Raw genomic sequence first — 17,370 nt, forward strand, 5'->3', positions numbered from 1 at the left:
CAATGGGTCGAAGCCGTCACAAGCCCACTTAGATTTCAAAGGAGGGAACAAAGAATTTTGGAGCCCCGTTTTCAAACTGCCCAACTGGGGATCTGGGTGTGTTGTCAGAACTGTACAAGGGTCGCCTGGCTCAGAAGGTCTTGTCGGTGCTTCTTCTTTGCCGAGAGGGCTGTGTATGTCTGTGGCACACGATCCCCGCTGGGTGAGAGTACGGCTGACGATGCCCATGAACCAGCGCGTCCGTGTGAACACGCCGTGAGAGGCTGGACAAGCCTGTGGCCATGTGAGTGCGGAGCTTATACGTGCATTTTTGCCCGAGGAGAATTAGTGGGGTGTCACCAGCCTGGTTCCTTTCTAGAGCTCATATATGGAATTGCCCACCTATGTCCACACGGATGCCTAATGAGAACTTAACTGTCACACAGCCAGAACAGAGCTCTGCCCCAAGCCGCTCCTCACCTAGTGGGTAAGTCCTTCTTGAGTCTATCTGCCATCGGACCTACTTTCCTCCACCCCCACTGCTATCCTCTTCGTCCAAATTAACCTCTCTCTCACCTCCACACAGCCTCCTCCCCTTGGGTCCCCCTATTTCTGCCCTTGCTCCCTAAAACCTACTAGAACTCTCCAATTATTTCTTGTGTCCGTGGGAGTAAGATCCACATTCCCTACCCTGGCCTCCCAAGGTCTTAAATGATCTGGCCTTGCCAACCCCTCCCTCCATTCTCCCCACCAAACCCTGTGCTCCAGACACCGTGGCTTCACTTCCATTGTTCCCTACACTCTATAAGCTCCTTCCACCACCATGCCACATGGCCTTTGCCTTTGCTCTTCCCTTTGCCTGGAACCTCAGGTCTGAGCTCAGTTACCCCTCCAGAGAGCAGGCAGCCTTCCCAGACCCACAGCTGCAGCAGCGACCTGTGCCCGCACACCCCAGCACCCTGGTCTTCTTCTCTGCCCAGCCTTTACCCCTGCCCCTGTGTCTCTGGCTCCTTCAGCTGTATATTTCTCCGCTTCCCCCGGTAGGACACAAACTCCCCAAGAACAACAAAGAATCTGTCTTATTCTTCCAGCGCATCACTGAAGCCTAGCACAGTGCCTGTGGGTACTTGGCAGGTGTCCCAACCCCGGTGTCCAATGAATGGACAGTAATCCAGGGGCGAGTGTCCGGGTGGCTGAACCGGGTATATGAGTGTCCCGGTGGTAGGTCAGTGTAGACGCATGAGTGTGTGTGTGTGTGTACACACAGGCTGGGGAGGCCAGTCTAGTAGTGTGGACTGCAGTGATTGAGGGTGCTCCTTCCCGTGGGGAGCACCGGAGAGGGCAGCGTGTGGGGGTCCCCCACAACAGGGATGACAGTGGGCGGGGGGCCACGAGGAGGAGAGTGGGTGGGGACCCGCATCCAGGCCCCGGGCGGTCCCTGGCGCCCCTCGGTCCCGCCTCCAGGCACAGGGGGGCCAGGGCTGGCCGACGTGGCGGCCGGCGCTGCGGGCAGGCGGGCTGGGAGGAGGGCCGGAGGCGGGAGGCGGGCCGGAAAGTTTGTCGGGCGGCCGAGGCGGGGACTCCGGCGGGGGATGCGCGCCGGCCCGAGCGCCCCCAGCCCGCACGGGAGTCGTGCTCGCCATGGGTGAGTGGAGATCGGGCGCTGCCCGCGAGGGAGCCCCTGCGACCCCAGCCGCGCGCGCCCCGCGCCCCCCTACGACCCAGTCGGGTGGGGACAGCAGGCCCTGGCTGGGCGCTGGGAGGGGACGCGAGCGCACTTCCTTCCCTGCTCCTTTCTGCCCAGAAAAAAGTGAGCTGCGAGTGCTATTTCCCTCTTTACTCGATCCTGAGCGCGAACTCGGGGCAGGCCGTGTCCTGACCGCTTCAAGCCTTACACCTCCCCGCGCGAGGGAAACTCCTCCTACTCGGCAGAAAAAGAAATGGAGGCTCCGAAAGGAGCAACTTGGTGAATCCCTTTGCTGAACACTTCTGTTCAGGAGGCCTCAGGAGGCTGCCATGAACAACACAGACAAAACCTTCGCTTCGGAGGTATTCCATGAGAGGAGACCGGAGATTAGAATCCAGAACTGGGACAGGTGGGGGCGGGAGGAGAATAGGGAATTGCTTTGTTGCTACAGGGAACTGGGATTTCCATTTCTCTCTCTGGATCCAGAGCCTCACTCAGTCATTCAGTCATTCATCCCTCTACTGTGTGGCAGGGGCTGGGGACTCAGCCGTGAGCAAAGCAGACAACAATCCTCTCTTCCATGGAGCTGACATTCCAGTTGAGAAGCTGGAAAGGAATAAATGAATAAAATAATCTCCAAGGGTGATAAGATGCTATGGAACACAAAAAATGAGGTGGTGTGAAATGCTGAGGGAAGTGGCTTCTTTAGGTAGGTAGGTACTGAAGGCCTCCCAGGGTAGGAGGCCCTGGAGCCGAGATATCACTCAGAAGGAGTGGGTGTGCTAAGATCTGGAAAAAGAGCTACAAGGGGGGTGGGGAGGGATAGCACGTGCAAAGGCCATGAGGCACCAGTGGGTTGGTGTCAGGCCAGTGTGGCTGGAGCACAGTGGGCAAGGGGAAAAGATGGGGAGGGAGGTCAGAGAGTTAGGCAGGGGCTAGACTGTGTAGAACTTTGTAGGCCATGGCGAGAAGTTTCGGTTTTATTCCAAATGACATGGGAAGCTGGAGAAGAGGTTTAAGCTGGGGTGGGACGTGACCTGAATTGTGTTTTAAAACTCCCTCTGGATTATGCTGTGGAGAATCATAATAGCTAACAGTGGCTATGAGGTAGGCAGGCATAGAGGTAGATATTACTGTTTTCCGCATTTGTAGATGGGGAAGCTCAGAGAGGTTAATGAGCTGCCTAAGGTCACACAGCTATGAATTAGAAAAGCTGGGCTAGAACCCCAGCACTCTGGCTCCAGCCTGCATTCCCAACCACTGTACCACCCAGCCTCTCATGCACAGTCATGGCACAACTGGTCACCAACTCCAGGTCTGACTCCGGAGTCCATGCTCTTAACCCTCAAGGCACACTGCCCCGGAGCCTGAGGGAAACACAGGCCCAGAGAGGTCCTCCCAAGGACACTCAGCTTGACCCTGGTCCCTCGCACCTGCCTTTCCGATCCCTTTGCTGCCTCCTAAGTTAATTCAACAGCTCTTGACTGAGCATCTCAGGAGGACAGAGATGGCGCTGGGTGGAAGAGGGGAGGGAGGGCTCTGTCCTCCCCACCATCCCAGGCTGCTTTCCCAGGCTTGGGCCCTGGGTATAGACCTGGATTCCAGCCCGCATCCTCCCACTTCCCGGTGCATCATCTAGTCTACTTCTCCGACCCTCAGCTTCTTCATCTATGAAATGACCCCCCAGCAAAGGCACTTATCACAAGGCAGCTATGAGAATGATGTGAGAAAATGAACGAAAAGGGCTCAGCTCACCACCTGCACATGGTAAATGGTCCCTTCATGTGAGCTTTTCTTTTTTACCACACCCAGTGTTGGGACTCTGGAGTCAGTCCAGTCTCTGCTCTGTCACTTACAAACTGTCACCTTGGGCAATGTCTTCACCTCTCTGTGCCTCAGTTACTTCATCTGTAAAATGGGAATGACAGCCATGCCTGGGTCATAGGTTTGCTGTAGGGATTGAGTCAGCTGGTGCAGCTAGGGCTTCCAGAAGAGGAGGTAGGGCTGGCTGTGGTGAGTGCTCTGTATTAGCCGTGTTGGGACGTTTGGAAACCAGCCCTCTGGGTGAGGATAGTTGCATAGTTCAGTGTCACTCAGGCTTCTCCCTGGAACTTGAGGGAGAGCTGTGGCGGATCCCTGGCGGGGGAGGGTCCCAATGCATTGTGACCTCTGGTGGAGATGCTGTTCTTGTGTCACCAACAAGAGGCTCCCTGGGACTTGCAGCTGGTGATACATCCACCCGAAGCCTGACTTTTTCCCCCTTCCCCTGCTCCCCAATTCTCTCCCTGGGAAGCTCTGTCCTCCACAGTGAGGGGCTTAGAGGACGAAGGGATTTTCTCCAGTGTGAGACAGCTTCACATATAACCTATCATTTTGTTTTGTTTTGTTTAGAGAGGGAGAGAGAGAGTGTGTGTGCCTGGTGTGCGGGGAAGGCCGAGGGATGGAGGGAGAGGGAGAGAGAGAATCTGAAGCAGGCTCCGCACTCAGCACAGAGCCTGTTGTGGGGCTCGATCTCACAACCCTGAGATCATGACTTGAGCCGAAACCGGGAGTCAGACGTTTAACTGACTGAGCCACCCAGGCGCCCCTAGACAGGTACTTAATAGAAAGGGGGAGCAGTTCCCAAACCTAGGCTGGGCCCTACTTTGGGGGCCAGGATTTACTCTACTTCCTGTGGAGTTTGGCCCCTTCCAGGCCCTAGACCTCTCCAAAGAGACCTCTCCCTCAAGAGCCAAGACCCTTCCTGTCTGGATTCCCTAAGCCCCCAGAGTCCCTTCATTCAATCTTCTGTTTATTCAACAAGTATTTACTGAGCCCCAGGAAGTGTCCTTAGCATCAGGGAGACAGCTAAGGACAAACAAACAATTCCTGTCCTTTTGGGGTCAACATTCTGGTTGGAGAGAACAATAAATATGTAAAACATATAGTTCTTTCAGATGGTGAGAAGTACCTTGGAGGAAAACAAGGGCATTAGAAGTGCTGGGTGTGATGGGGGAGGTTGCTCTTTTAAGTAGAGGGCCAGGGAAGGCCATGGGAGAAGGTGATGTTTGAGCCAAGACCAGAGGGAAAGAAGGAAGGAATGGAGGGGGAGGGCTCTTCTGGCAGAGGTGACAGCTGGTAAAAGGCCTTGAGTTGAGTCACACAGGAATGAGGAGGAACAGCAAGGAAACTGGCATGGCAGAGCCGAGAGAGAGAGAGAACGAACGAACACAGGCAGATTCTGCAGAGCCTTGAAGGCCACTGTAAGGACTTTGGCTCTTTTCAGACTGAAGTGGGAACCCCAAGGGCTCTGAGCAGAATGACTCAGGCTTCCACAGGACCCCTGGGGCTGTCATGTAGCATTCTGCTAGGTTCAAAGGTATCTGATGCGGCCTCTGCAATGCCACGTGCAGACACCTCCCTAGTCCCCAACGCAGTCCTGGGTTCATTCGGCAGAAACCTCACTGAGCCCCGCTGGGGCGTCAGGACAGGGCTGGGGCTCAGGAGGCACAGACAGGAAGTCTCTAACACTGCCCTGCCCTGTTTAATAAGGAAGACACAGCAACAAACTTGAGGTGGTGTCAGCAAGTGAAGGGGGAATGCAGAGTTGGCGGGAAGTGAAAAGTGTGGCTTGGAAAGTGGAGGAAGATGTACAAGAATTAGCCAGGGCCTCCCATGAATTACCTTAAGCAAAAAAAAAGGAGAAGAGAAGAGGAGGGGAGAGGAGGGAAGGGGTGGGAAGGGGAGAGGAGGGAAGAGACAAGAGAAAAAGTAGAAAGAAAAGAAAAAAAGACATTCCTTAGTCACTGAGCAGTCCATGGATTCAGGAGCTGGGGCTCAGGCAGTGTTGTCAGGGACGCCCCCCCAAGGGGGAAGCTGGCCCCCAGCGGCTCCAGGCAGGTAAACTACCAGCTTAGCGCCTTCAGTGAGCCAACACACCAGCCCAGGGTCAGCCACGTGGCTTTCATCGCTGAGCAGGGCCTGGGAACCTGCTGGTTGGTCAGATCTGGGTCATGGACTCGGCCCTGGAGCTAGGCAGTGGGGGTGGAGGTGGCCGCGGTCATTTGTATCCAAACCAGGAGACCCAGAGACAAAGCACGGGGAAGGGCAGCACCCCGAAAGAGGGCAGGGGATGCCAAAGAACAGAGACCTACAACTCAAGGCCCTTCGGGGAGGTGCCCACGAGCTGGGACTGAGGAGGATGAGTGGGCCTGTGGGGACACAGGCGGTGCAGCGGGGGGCAGAGGGGCATGGAAATGGACCGTGTGTGCGGAGAGCAAGTGTTTGCGGGGCTTGGGGAGGCAGGAGGGGAGGTGGGGACAGAGTCAGGGAGGGGAAGTGACTGAGGAGTTGGGCCAGGGCCACCGGCTCAGGTAGGGCCTGGGATGGCAGGCGAAGGGGTTAGGACTTACAGAGCAGAGGCCACGGAAGCCAGGAAAGCTTAAGGAAGGGAATGTGCTTCCCTCATGTTTCTGACCCTGACTCCTTGGGGGCTGCCCTTCATCCTTCCTTGGGGCACTGTTGGTTCACTCTGCTTTGTGACTGGGTTTTCCCGAGAGCTAATGTGTCTGTATCTCCCCTCCACCCCTGGCCCTGCACCCCTGCTCTCTCTCACACCCCACCTATCTTTGATGGTCCTTCTCGCTTGAAGTCCGTTCCGCAAAGCTCCTAAGTATATGGGTTTGGGAGTCAGATGGATCAGTGAGTCCTGATCCAGTTGCTTCCCAGCTGTGAGAACACTCTGAAACTTAATCTCTAAAATGGGGATAACTGCAGCTGTACCACCTAGGGGTTATTATGAAGATGAGTTGAGAGACTAACGTCTTTACGTAGGGGAGCTGCTCCATAAATGACACCTGTTATTATTACTATTTTATTTCACTATTATTTTCGCTCTTCTGCTCTTAACCACCGTGACCCGATCTGCCCCGATGCATTTTCCAGCGGGACCTGTGGACAGTCAACTTGGCCTCTGAGCCCCTTGGCTGGGTTCCCTTTCAGCTCCAGAGGAACTGAGGAAATGGCAAACAAATTCTGTTTTCACTTGATTGCCTCACATGGCCTGGAGGAAACTTCCTTTCTGGCAGCAAGCTCCAGGAACCGAGGGAGATGGGGCAAAGGGAGGTGAAGACAGGACAGGACCCGGGTACCATCATCTTCCTAGGGTGCTCGTTGATGGTCATGAACAAGAAGCACGGGGCCAGCCAGGGAAACAGAGGAGGTGATTTCCCAGGGGGCAGGGTGGGAGGGATAAGGGTGAGCAGAAATGGGCACCGAGCCTTCCACCCATGAAACTCCTCCCCCTGCACAAAAATTGCCTAACAGAGATGGGGAGAGGTAGAGGTAGGAGAGAACAGCGCAAAATCATAATATGCCAAGGTTTGCTAATGGGGTGGTTAATGGTGTGGATTGTGGCGCCAGATGGCCCGGCTTTGAATCTAGGCTCAGCTACTTACTACTTTTGACCTTAGACAAGTCACTTCACCTCTGATGGTCAGTTTGTTCATTCATAAATAATTCAAAAGCCCACCACATGAAGTTATATTAAGTTAAATGTGTTATTGCACTTAAAGTGCTCAAAGCAGTGCCTGGTTGAGATACACTCAGTGAGTCTGACTGTAGTATTATGAATGTTCTTGTCAGGTCCAGGGTGGGTGTGGGTGAGATAGATACTGCTAGATTAATCTAGATGCTTCTAGAAATATCTAAGTGTAAGCGTGTGAATTAAGAATTAAGAGTAACCTGTAACTGCGTTTTAATTAATTAAAATTAAATACAATTTTAAAATTCAGTTCCTTAATCACATTAGCCCCATTTTAAGTGCTCAGGAGCCACATGTGCTGGTGACTACTCTCTCTGCCCAGCTCAAGCCTTCCAAGCCTTGCCTCCATCCACTGAGAATGAAATTCATTATTCTCTTCATGACCTAAAAAGTTCCGCGTGACCTGGCCCCTGCCTACTTCTGCCTCATTATCTCCTCAGGTGGAGGTGGCTCCAGCCATCCTGGCCTCCTTGCTGAAAACGCAATGATTAACAGCCTGAACGCTCTTGCTGCATCAGTCACCCACTTGCTGTGTGACCATGAGAAAGTTTCTTAACTTCTCTGAGCCTTGGAGGATGATGCTAAAAATACTATGTTATAGGGTTGTTGTAAGAATGAAATGAGTAGGGATGCCTGGGTGGCTCAGTCATTAAGCGTCTGCCTTCAGCTCAGGTCATGATCCTAGGGTCCTGGGATCGAGCCCCGCATCAGGCTCCCTGCTCAGTGGAGAGCCTTCTTCTCCCTCTGCCTGCCACTCCCCCTACTCACGCGCGTGCTCTCTCTCTCTCTCTGACAAATAAATAAAATCTTAAAAAAAAAGAATTAAATGAGTAAGTGTGTGTAAAGTTCTTAAAACCGGGCCTGGCACTTAATAAATGTCATATAAGCACTAGCTATTAATATTAATGGTTGTTGTTCAAACATACCAAAAACTGTCTTGCCTCAGGGCCTCTGTTTTTGCTGTTCCCTCCGTCTAGAATGTTCTTCTCCCAGATTTTACATGGCTTTCACCCTCACTTAATTCAGATCTCTGCTCAAATCTTCCCTCTTTGAGAGGCCTTAACTGACTACCCTATTTAACATAGAACTCCTCCATCATTTTCAATCCACTTTCCTGGCTTTTTTAAATGACATCTTTCACCACCTAAAGTTATATATATATATTTATTTATTGTCTGCCTTTCTCTACTAGAATATCAGGTGCTTGACAACACCACTGTATTGCCAGCCCCAAGAACACTGTTTGGCATGTTGTAGTTGCTGAATAAATAAGTTTTTGAATGATTGGAGGGGTGGATGCATGGATGGATGGGTAAGTGTGTGAATGGGTACATAAGGGATGGAATCAAAGATTGGTGGATGAATGGATGTATTTGTGGGTAGATGCATCAATAAACAGATGGATGGTGAATTAAAGAGTATATAATGGACAAATAGATGGATGAATATGTGGTAGATAGAGCAAATGGATGGATGGAGGAGGGGATGATGAAGGGATGGATGGATAGATTGATTAATAAATAGATGGGTGAATAGATGGAGTAAATGGATGGATAGATGGATGACAAATGATGGTTGGATGCATGAATACGTGCATGGGTAGATGGATGGCTGGATAAGCGGATGGAGTGGATGGATGGATGGATGGAGGGATGAAGGAGAAATGGAAGAAGAATGAGGTGGATGGCTGGATGATGGATGAATGGATGGATGCATGAAAGCATGCATGAGTAGATGGGTGAGTGAATGAATGGATGGAGTGGGTGGGTGAATGAATGAAGTGGATGGATGGAGGGATGAAGGAAGAAGTGGATGGGTAGATGAATGGATTGATGGATGGATGGATGGATGGATGGATCAGTAAACGGATAGATAGATGAATGACAGTAGATGGATGGAGGGGTGGGTGGTTGAAGGAAGGAGTGGATGGATGGATGAAAGATGGATAGATCAATAAATGGAAGGACGGGTGGATGAATGGACAGGTGAATAGATGGAGTAGCTGGATGGATAGATGAGGGGTTGGCAGATGGAGGGGAAGTTCATGGATGGATGCTCTGGTGAGGAACCATCCTGAACTCCGCTCTTGTCACTTTTGTTTTCCAGGCCGTCCCCAACTGCTCCTGCCCCTGTGTGCCTCTGTGTCTTTGCTGGGTGGCCTGACCTTCGGTTATGAACTGGCAGTCGTATCAGGTGCCCTGCTGCCCCTGCAGCTTGACTTCGGGCTTTCCTGCTTGGAGCAGGAGCTCCTGGTGGGCAGCCTGCTCCTGGGGGCTCTCCTTGCCTCCCTGGTGGGGGGCATCCTCATCGATCAGTATGGCAGGAAACAAGCCATCCTCGGCAGCAATGTGGTGCTTCTGGCAGGCAGCCTGAGCCTCGGCCTGGCTGGCTCCCTGGCCTGGCTTGTCCTGGGCCGCTTGATGGCTGGCTTTGCCATCTCCCTCTCCTCCATGGCCTGCTGTATTTATGTGTCAGAGCTGGTGGGGCCCCGGCAGCGGGGAGTGCTGGTGTCCCTCTATGAGGCTGGCATCACCCTGGGCATCCTGCTCTCCTATGCACTCAACTACGCATTGGCTGGTTCCCCGGGGGGATGGCGGCATATGTTCGGCTGGGCCGCAGCACCTGCTCTTCTGCAGTCCCTCAGCCTCTTCTGTCTCCCTGCTGGGACCACTGAGGCTGCAGCCCACAAGGACCTCATTCCTCTCCAGGGAGGTGAGGCCACCAAGCTGGGGAGGCCAAGATACTCCCTTCTGGACCTCTTCAGGGCCCGGGATAACATGCGAGGCCGGACCATGGTGGGGCTGGGGCTGGTGATTTTCCAGCAACTAACGGGGCAGCCCAACGTGCTGTGCTATGCTTCTACCATATTCCACTCAGTCGGCTTCCGTGGGGGCTCCTCAGCTGTGCTGGCCTCTGTGGGACTCGGCGCCGTGAAGGTGGTGTCCACCCTGACGGCCCTGGGGCTGGTGGACCGAGCGGGCCGCAGGGCCCTGTTACTGGCTGGCTGTGCCCTCATGGCCCTGTCGGTCAGCGGCATCGGGCTCGTCAGCTTCGCCGCGCCCATGGACTCCGGCCCAAGTTGCCAGGCCCTGCGCAATGCCAGCAGGCCGGTAGGCCTCCCTGGAGACTCGAGCCTGCCAGGGGCCGTCGTAAGTCCACTTCCACTGCCAGCGACCAGTGAGAACCAAGGGAAGCCAGTCCCCCCAACCTCTACGAAAATCAAGCCTCATCCCAGAGCTGGGAACCGCACAGCCCCTCCCCTGCCAGCCTTAGGCACTGCCGCCCCTGCGCCCCGTTCTGCCCCCGAGCTCGCCCTGCTGCACTGGACCGCGCTGGTCTGCATGATGGTCTTTGTGAGCGCCTTCTCCTTTGGGTTTGGACCAGGTAGGTGGGAGTTCTCTGGCAGGAAACTCAGCAGCCTCTACCCGACCCAGCGGAAAGGGTGGGGACCCTGTCAGTCCGGGTCTCAGAAGGACACTAGAGGGGGCCTGACCGCAAAGCCAATGAAGCTTACGCTTTACGGCTCCTTGCCCACTTGTGGGCACTCCTTCCAAGGGCCTAATTTTCTGTTTGTAGTTTTTTTTCTTATAAAGGGCCCCAAATTATTTAAGCTTCTGGCCTCTTAAACTTGAATTTGCCCCTGGATAGATCACTCAAAGGGTTTACTTGAGGGCGCCTGGGTGGCTCAGTCGTTAAGCGTCTGCCTTCGGCTCAGGTCATGATCCCAGGGTCCTGGGATCGAGTCCCACATCGGGCTCCCTGCTCAGCGGGAAGCCTGCTTCTCCCTCTCCCACTCCCCCTGCTTGTGTTCCTGCTCTTGCTCTCTCTCTCTCTGTCAAATAAATAAATAAAAATCTTTAAAAAAAAAAAAAAGGGTTTACTCGAAAGGGGTTCTTGGGGCACCTGGGTGGCTCAGTCGGTTAGGTGCCTGCCTTCGGCTCAGGTCATGATCCCAGGGTACTGGGATCGAGCCCCGCATCAGGCTCCCTGCTCAGCGGCGAGTCTGCTTCTCCCTCTCCCTCTGCCTGCCACTCCCCCTGCTTGTGCTCTCTCTCTCTGTCAAATAAATAAATAAAACCTTAAAGAGAAAAAGAGAAAGAAAGGAAGAAAAGGGTTCTTGCAGCAGTGTGGGGGAGGCAGTGGGAGAACTGGGTGTCAGGGGCCTGAAATTCTGCTTGAGTCACATTGTTGGGGGGCTGTCCGCTGGACCATGGGTGCCAGGCCCCAGTTCCCACCCCAGCCCGTGAGTTCTCCCTGCTTTCCTGTCCTAGTGACCTGGCTTGTCCTCAGCGAGATCTATCCCGTGGAGATCCGAGGCAGAGCCTTCGCCTTCTGCAACAGCTTCAACTGGGCCAGCAACCTCCTTGTCAGCCTCTCCTTCCTCCACCTCATCGGTGAGTTCTCTGACCTAATTCCATGGTCTAGTTCCTTCTAGATCCAGGAACAGTTGCCTGGGGTGGGCTCTTGTTGGCTCAGCAAAATTGCCTGCCCATTCCCGGCTGGAAGGCTGCAAGATTCTGATGCCCAGGCCTGGGGCATATACCAGTCCCCGAAGTCAGGGTGGGTGGAGGACAGCTTCACCCAACCATGTGTACAGAGGTGGAGGGGATGGTTCCTTAAAGGAAAAGTGGGGTGCTAGTATCAGCAAAGGGGGGAGGAGAGGCCAGCAGACAAAGACAAGAGAAGACGTGACCTTCGAGGCTTCTACCCCTGATAATTCCAGGCTCCATCAATGAGTGGGCCTGGGAGGTGAGGCTGAAGGAGGGGAAGAGCCTCCATCTGGAAGCTGGCTCTGATTGGTGTGGTAGGGGAGGGGACAAACTACTGGTGGGGGGATGGGGGAGTCTGGAGGCCTGAGTGTGAGGCCATTGTCTTCATTGCAGCCCAAAGGCCCTCACATTAAAGCAGGGGAGTTTTTGAAAATTTCGTCTTGTAGCCGAAGAACTATTCTGTAAATAAAACTCTGTGCAGAATGTTAAATTCTCCAGGCCCGATAGCAGGTCTACACCCCCACCTCTGAGACCAGCAGGTAACCGAGTGGCCACCTTTTTTATTCTAAACCGGCTCCAACAGGCTCATGCCCACCTGCTGGCAGGAAGGTTTTCTCATATCTAGTTTGGGTGACACTCTCTCTTCCTACCTGGCATTAGAACCCCATTTGAGCCATGGTGGGGTGTGGTGGGAATTATCTGGGCCCAGAACACCGGAAAGGGTCTCTGAGTTGCTGAGATGCTCCTGGCCCAAGGAGCCAAGGTGGGAGGGGCTCCCTCCCTGTGAGCCCCAAGGCACAGTTCTTAAGGCTCAGTTATTTTCCTATTTTCTGCAGCCAAGCGTTTCCTCCTCAAAGGCACAGCCCCTGGGAAAGGCTGGTAGAAGAGTGTGTCCACTGTGCCGGTCTCCAGCCTCCCCCACCCACCCCACCCCTCCCACCCCCCCTTGTGTGAGGATTAAGTGGAGGCCCAGCTGGTCAGGGGAGGATGCTCAGAGGTCATGACCTCTAGAGGTGAGAATGGCCATGGCTCTGGAAGGTTATCTGGGCTTCTGCCTCCACAAAGCCCTTCCCTCACTGTCTCCTTTCTCTGTCCTGGGCTGACGGACTTCAAAGGAGCCAGGGTCATCCCGGGGGTCCTGGTTGCTGGCCCTGAGACCCTGGCCCTCATCCAAGGCTCCGGGAAGAGGCGAGGGCTGGGGAGTGGTCTGGGAGTCAGCCACAGGCTGCATGGGCTGAAACTCCATTCCCTGGATGCTCAATTCATTCACCCAATAACCAGTTTGTAGAATTTCAGAGGATGTTTTTTGTTTGGGGGCTGGGCTTGGCCAAGGCTGTGTCCTGCAACTACTTTGCTGTGGAAATGAATGCCATTTCCTCTCCATTCATGTTTTCAGATTATGACCTCACTCCTCTGGTGAGTATTTTAGATGTGGGTGAGTGGGCTTTCCCATACCGACCTGATGCCTGAGTCTGTGTTTGCAGGTCTGGGCCCCCGGCCCTTTGCCTGCCTCTGGGATAACCAGTCGGGCTCCTGCTTTAAGGCACTTACCTGACAGCTTGTTGTTTTAATTCTGCACATCAAACATCTGGAGAATGTGCTTTTGAGTGAACTGATTTGCAGCGCCCCTGCCCACGCTCCCACCCTCCTGTTCCCAGGCACCATCGGCTTGTCCTGGACCTTCCTGCTCTACGGGCTGACGGCTGTCCTCGGCCTGGGCTTCATCTATGCATTTGTCCCTGAAACAAAAGGCCAGTCCTTGGCAGAGATAGACCAGCAGTTCCAGAAGAGACGGTAAGTGGACACAGGGCTAAGCCGGGCCTCAGGAAGGACTCACATCAAATCCTGAGCAAATCAGTTCAGGATTTACTCTGCGTACTTTCCCTTTGCAAGAGAGTGTTTTCCTCCTCCTCCTGATTCCCTTAGTGCCTGGACACCGTCGGTTTTGTCTTGTCTTCGTACAGGAGCTGTTTTCCTGGAGTTGTTTGTGTCTTCCGACAGCAGAGTTTCATTTGACTTTAAGGCCCAGCTCATGGGAATTTTAAAACCATGCAGTTATGGAATCACATGAGGTCAGAGCAGCAGAATCTTAGAGTCATGGAAGCTTAGAGAAAATAGTATAACTGTGACCTTTTAAAGTCACACACACAGAACTATGGGCTTAATCTACTCATTCAGCAGGTGTTTATTAAGTCCCTACTATGTGCCAGGCCATGTCTGGGCCTTAGGAAACATGGCCGAGTAAGATGGGCAAGGTCCTTGTCCTCACGGAGCTTCCATTCTAGTGGAGAAGGGGGACAGAAAATAAACAAGCCAACAAATGCAGCAACAAGAGCATTTTGGCTAGTTATATGTATCTGAAGAAAATGAAACAGAGTGAAGTATGTTGAGAAGGCCTGACTGGCAGAGCGGGGGACAGAGGGGCGGGGGTTGTGGCTAAATTAGAGTGGGTGGTTAGAGAGAGGAGGCCTCTCTAAGGAGGTGCAATTTAAGTTCGTGAGAAGGAGACAGCCATGTAAAGATGAGGGAGAGGAGCATTCCAGGTAAAGGGAACAACAGGTGCAAAGGCCTTGAGGTTGGGAGGGTATCCGGCATATGCAAGGAACCACAAGGAAGCCAGTGTGGCTGGAATAGAGGGAAGGGAGGGTGGCAGGAGGGGTAGAAGATCAGATCAGCCAAGTTGGTAGGAGCTCAATCATGTAAGGTCTTCAGATCATAGAGAGGAGTGGAGAATCTTAGTATCGTGGGGCCTTGTGCCATTCAAATAAGAGAAGAGAGGAATAGGAGCAGCAGAAAGGACCTAAAAACACTACCATCCTACATATCCTTGGCAAATGCCCCTGGTTACTTCTTGTAGTAAAGGCAATCATCAGCACCTGACTGCCCGTTCTATTCCTGGGAGGCCCTAAAGGACTAAAAAAATAAATCATTCTAAGAGGGAGTCGGAACTCACCTCCTGCAGCTGCCTGCCAAGTCCCAGCCCAACACAGCCCCAGAAGGGACGCAGAATTGGTCCAGTGTAAAAGCCTTCAACCTGCTCCACTCAACCCCAGAGGGTGCTCTGCCAGCGGAGCTCCCCCAGTGTGTTGGCTGACCCCTCTGCAGGCCCCTTTGGCCCAACCCTGTTGGTTAGGAAATAGATCTGGCTGCTCAGAATAGTCCGGATGTAGGGGGACCAGGGCTGGGGTGGCAGCCGTGCTTCGAGAGGTCATCCAGGGTCCCACGCTCCTTCTCTCCAGTTGCTCTGCCGTCTCTTCGATAATTACTTTACCAGGGGCCTGCGGGAGGGGAGGGGGGGAGGGGAGACACAGCCTAAAAGATGCACGGGTCATTCCCACCCACATCCTTCGGACAGAACCTGGGTATACCTACATGCGGGGGAGGCTGAGAAACGGGCTTTCTCCTGGGGAGCCATGTGCCCAGCTAAGAATTAAAAGGGCACTGTTACTAGGCTTAGGGGGGATACAGATACTAGGAGCCACCTGGAATCTCTGCCATCCTGGCTTTCTTGGGAGAATATTCCAGAACCCCTCCTCTGGGATGAGGCACTAAGGAGGCAGAAAGGCAGGTAGAAGCCAGCTTTGGGGTAAAGCAGGATGTAATTGCAGCCAAGGGGAGTGTCAAGCTGGACCTGGGGACTCGGGATCGCATGGTGGGGCCTGGGCCAGCCTGTAGGGCAAGGAAGCTGAGTCTGCCATGACTTTAGGAGGAGACAGAAAGTTAGGGGGCTTTGCCAGGGCCTGGCAGGCATCACTTCAGTACCTATAGTCATATAGACTCTGACATCAGAGGCCACAGAGACAGAGAGCCACAGAGACCCCCCCTCCCCCACTCACTCTCTGCTTGACAGGTTCGCCCTGAGCTTTGGCCACAGGCAGAGCTCCACCAGCATCCCGTACACCCGCATCGAGGTCTCTGCCACCTCCTGAGGAGTCCCTCTGCCTGGAAGATGCTGGAACCATGGCTTTAGCCGACAGTCTCCAGCTTCCTGCTTGCCTGGCCCCTGCAGCACAAGGTCTCGGAGGTCCTGTAAATCATCCCTGCTCCAGGAGAGGTCTTTCGGGCCCAGGTGAAAGAGGAGAAAGTTTGAGAACCCAAAAGTCTTCATTTTGAATCTCAGGCTCTGAGGTGCCCTGAGGATCTGCCTTCTTGCCTCAGTTTCCCCATTGTCTCTGCACGTCCCTGTAGTACTTACAATGACAACATCTCATGGAGTCTGTTGCTTTCTCAAAGAACATCTAGGGTACCAGCCCTGGAAGGAAGTCTTCTCTGGCATCACTCCCAAACCTAGATGAGGATACTATATTCTCTGCTCTCTTTTCTCATCTGGCTGGGACTTTCTGGTGAGGGGAAGCCTGCTTTTGTCATTCACCAGCAACTCAGACTGATGGAGAAGATGCTTGAGTTCCAGCCCTGCTTCTCTGGTGTCATGGCTGTATGGCCATAGGCCTCAGTTTTCCCCATATGTACAATGGGCGACCTGGACCAAGGAGTTCTTAAGATCACTTCCGATGTCAATGAGCTGGAATTCTAAGTGCTGCTAATACAGCGCATATTCAGCACGGGCCCTGCTCTCAAGTAGCTGGCCATCTCTTTAGGGGATGCCAGTTTTAATTAGGGGAACAGTAAATAGAATTCCAGAACCGCGGGCACTAAAATCCAAGAGCGGCCACGGTGCATGAAGCCAGCTCCAGGCGCTGTTTCCAGGTGGTGCAGGAGAGCTTTGCAGAACAGAGGTGGGTTTGGAGGCCGACAAGCCCGACTGCTGGTGTTGCCTGTCTCCTGGCCACTGTTGACCTTGTCAACAACCTTGTGACTAACAGCTTTCGCTAGCCTCAGTTCCCACATCTGCAGAATGGGGATGATTAGGCGCCTGGGGATGTACTTAACCCCTGTCTTCCTGCAGGAGGGTCTTCAGCTGGTCCCATTCAGCTAGTCAGGGCCTGAGGGGGAGGTTTCTGCTCACCCTCAGTTACCCAGGTCCCCATCTTTGGGACATTGTTAAGGGTCAGCCCCCGACGGGTGAGTCAGATGGAGACTGAGCAAGGACCTCAGGCCAGAAGTCACCAGAGGAAGGGCCTGGCAAGAGTGAGTTGCTGGATGCTGAGGAAAATGAAGAGCTAAAGCAGACCCAGGGAGCTGGTGTGGGACAACACTTCGTCATCTGTGCCTGCTGCAAGCCCCCAGGACTCTGGCCTCTCATCTTCTCTCCTCCTGTTCTAGATGCTTCCCTTGTACCCAGTGGTGTGCGGGAGGCCCCTCCTACTACCTTGTGAGAGCCCATTGTTAAGTTTTCGGGACTTTTGCCAACTGGTTGTTAAACACAGCCTTTTAAAGATATTAAATTATTGAATATTTCAATAAATTATATTAAAAGCAAAAGTAATAAATACTAAAACCTCCTCACTTCCTTATTTTGCTACATTTCACTATCATCTGTGCTCTTGACGCTACTTGCATATAGTGTGTCTTATGAGAGACACGGGAGATCCTGATTCTGCGTACAAGGCGTCATGCCCATGGGGGCTGACTTGGCAGCACAGGGGTGGGGAAACACTGCAAGGCAGGGCTTGACTTATTGTTTCCTTGATGCTCCAGCCTTAAGAATGTGATGGATAAGATGTTAATAATGCAAATTAACCTTGCGAGTGTGTCTGTCATGTCTGTAGCTGAGACATGGTGAGTGGCACTAA

General features: G+C 53.4%; 1 protein-coding gene across 1 annotated transcript; it reads left to right on the forward strand.

Moving 5' to 3' along the window:
• The first annotated feature begins 1,546 nt into the window (after positions 1–1,546).
• SLC2A10 (solute carrier family 2 member 10) lies at positions 1,547–17,075 on the forward strand. The gene is made up of 5 exons (XM_021689119.1): positions 1,547–1,624; positions 9,294–10,571; positions 11,459–11,581; positions 13,336–13,471; positions 15,528–17,075. Exons 1-5 carry the CDS (start codon positions 1,621–1,623, stop codon positions 15,604–15,606), a joined length of 1,620 nt encoding a protein of 539 aa, XP_021544794.1. The 5' UTR covers positions 1,547–1,620; the 3' UTR covers positions 15,607–17,075.
• Positions 17,076–17,370: the final 295 nt, after the last annotated feature.

The sequence above is a fragment of the Neomonachus schauinslandi genome, chromosome 10, assembly GCF_002201575.2.
Source record: "Neomonachus schauinslandi chromosome 10, ASM220157v2, whole genome shotgun sequence".
In the NCBI taxonomy this organism is placed as follows: domain Eukaryota; kingdom Metazoa; phylum Chordata; class Mammalia; order Carnivora; family Phocidae; genus Neomonachus; species Neomonachus schauinslandi.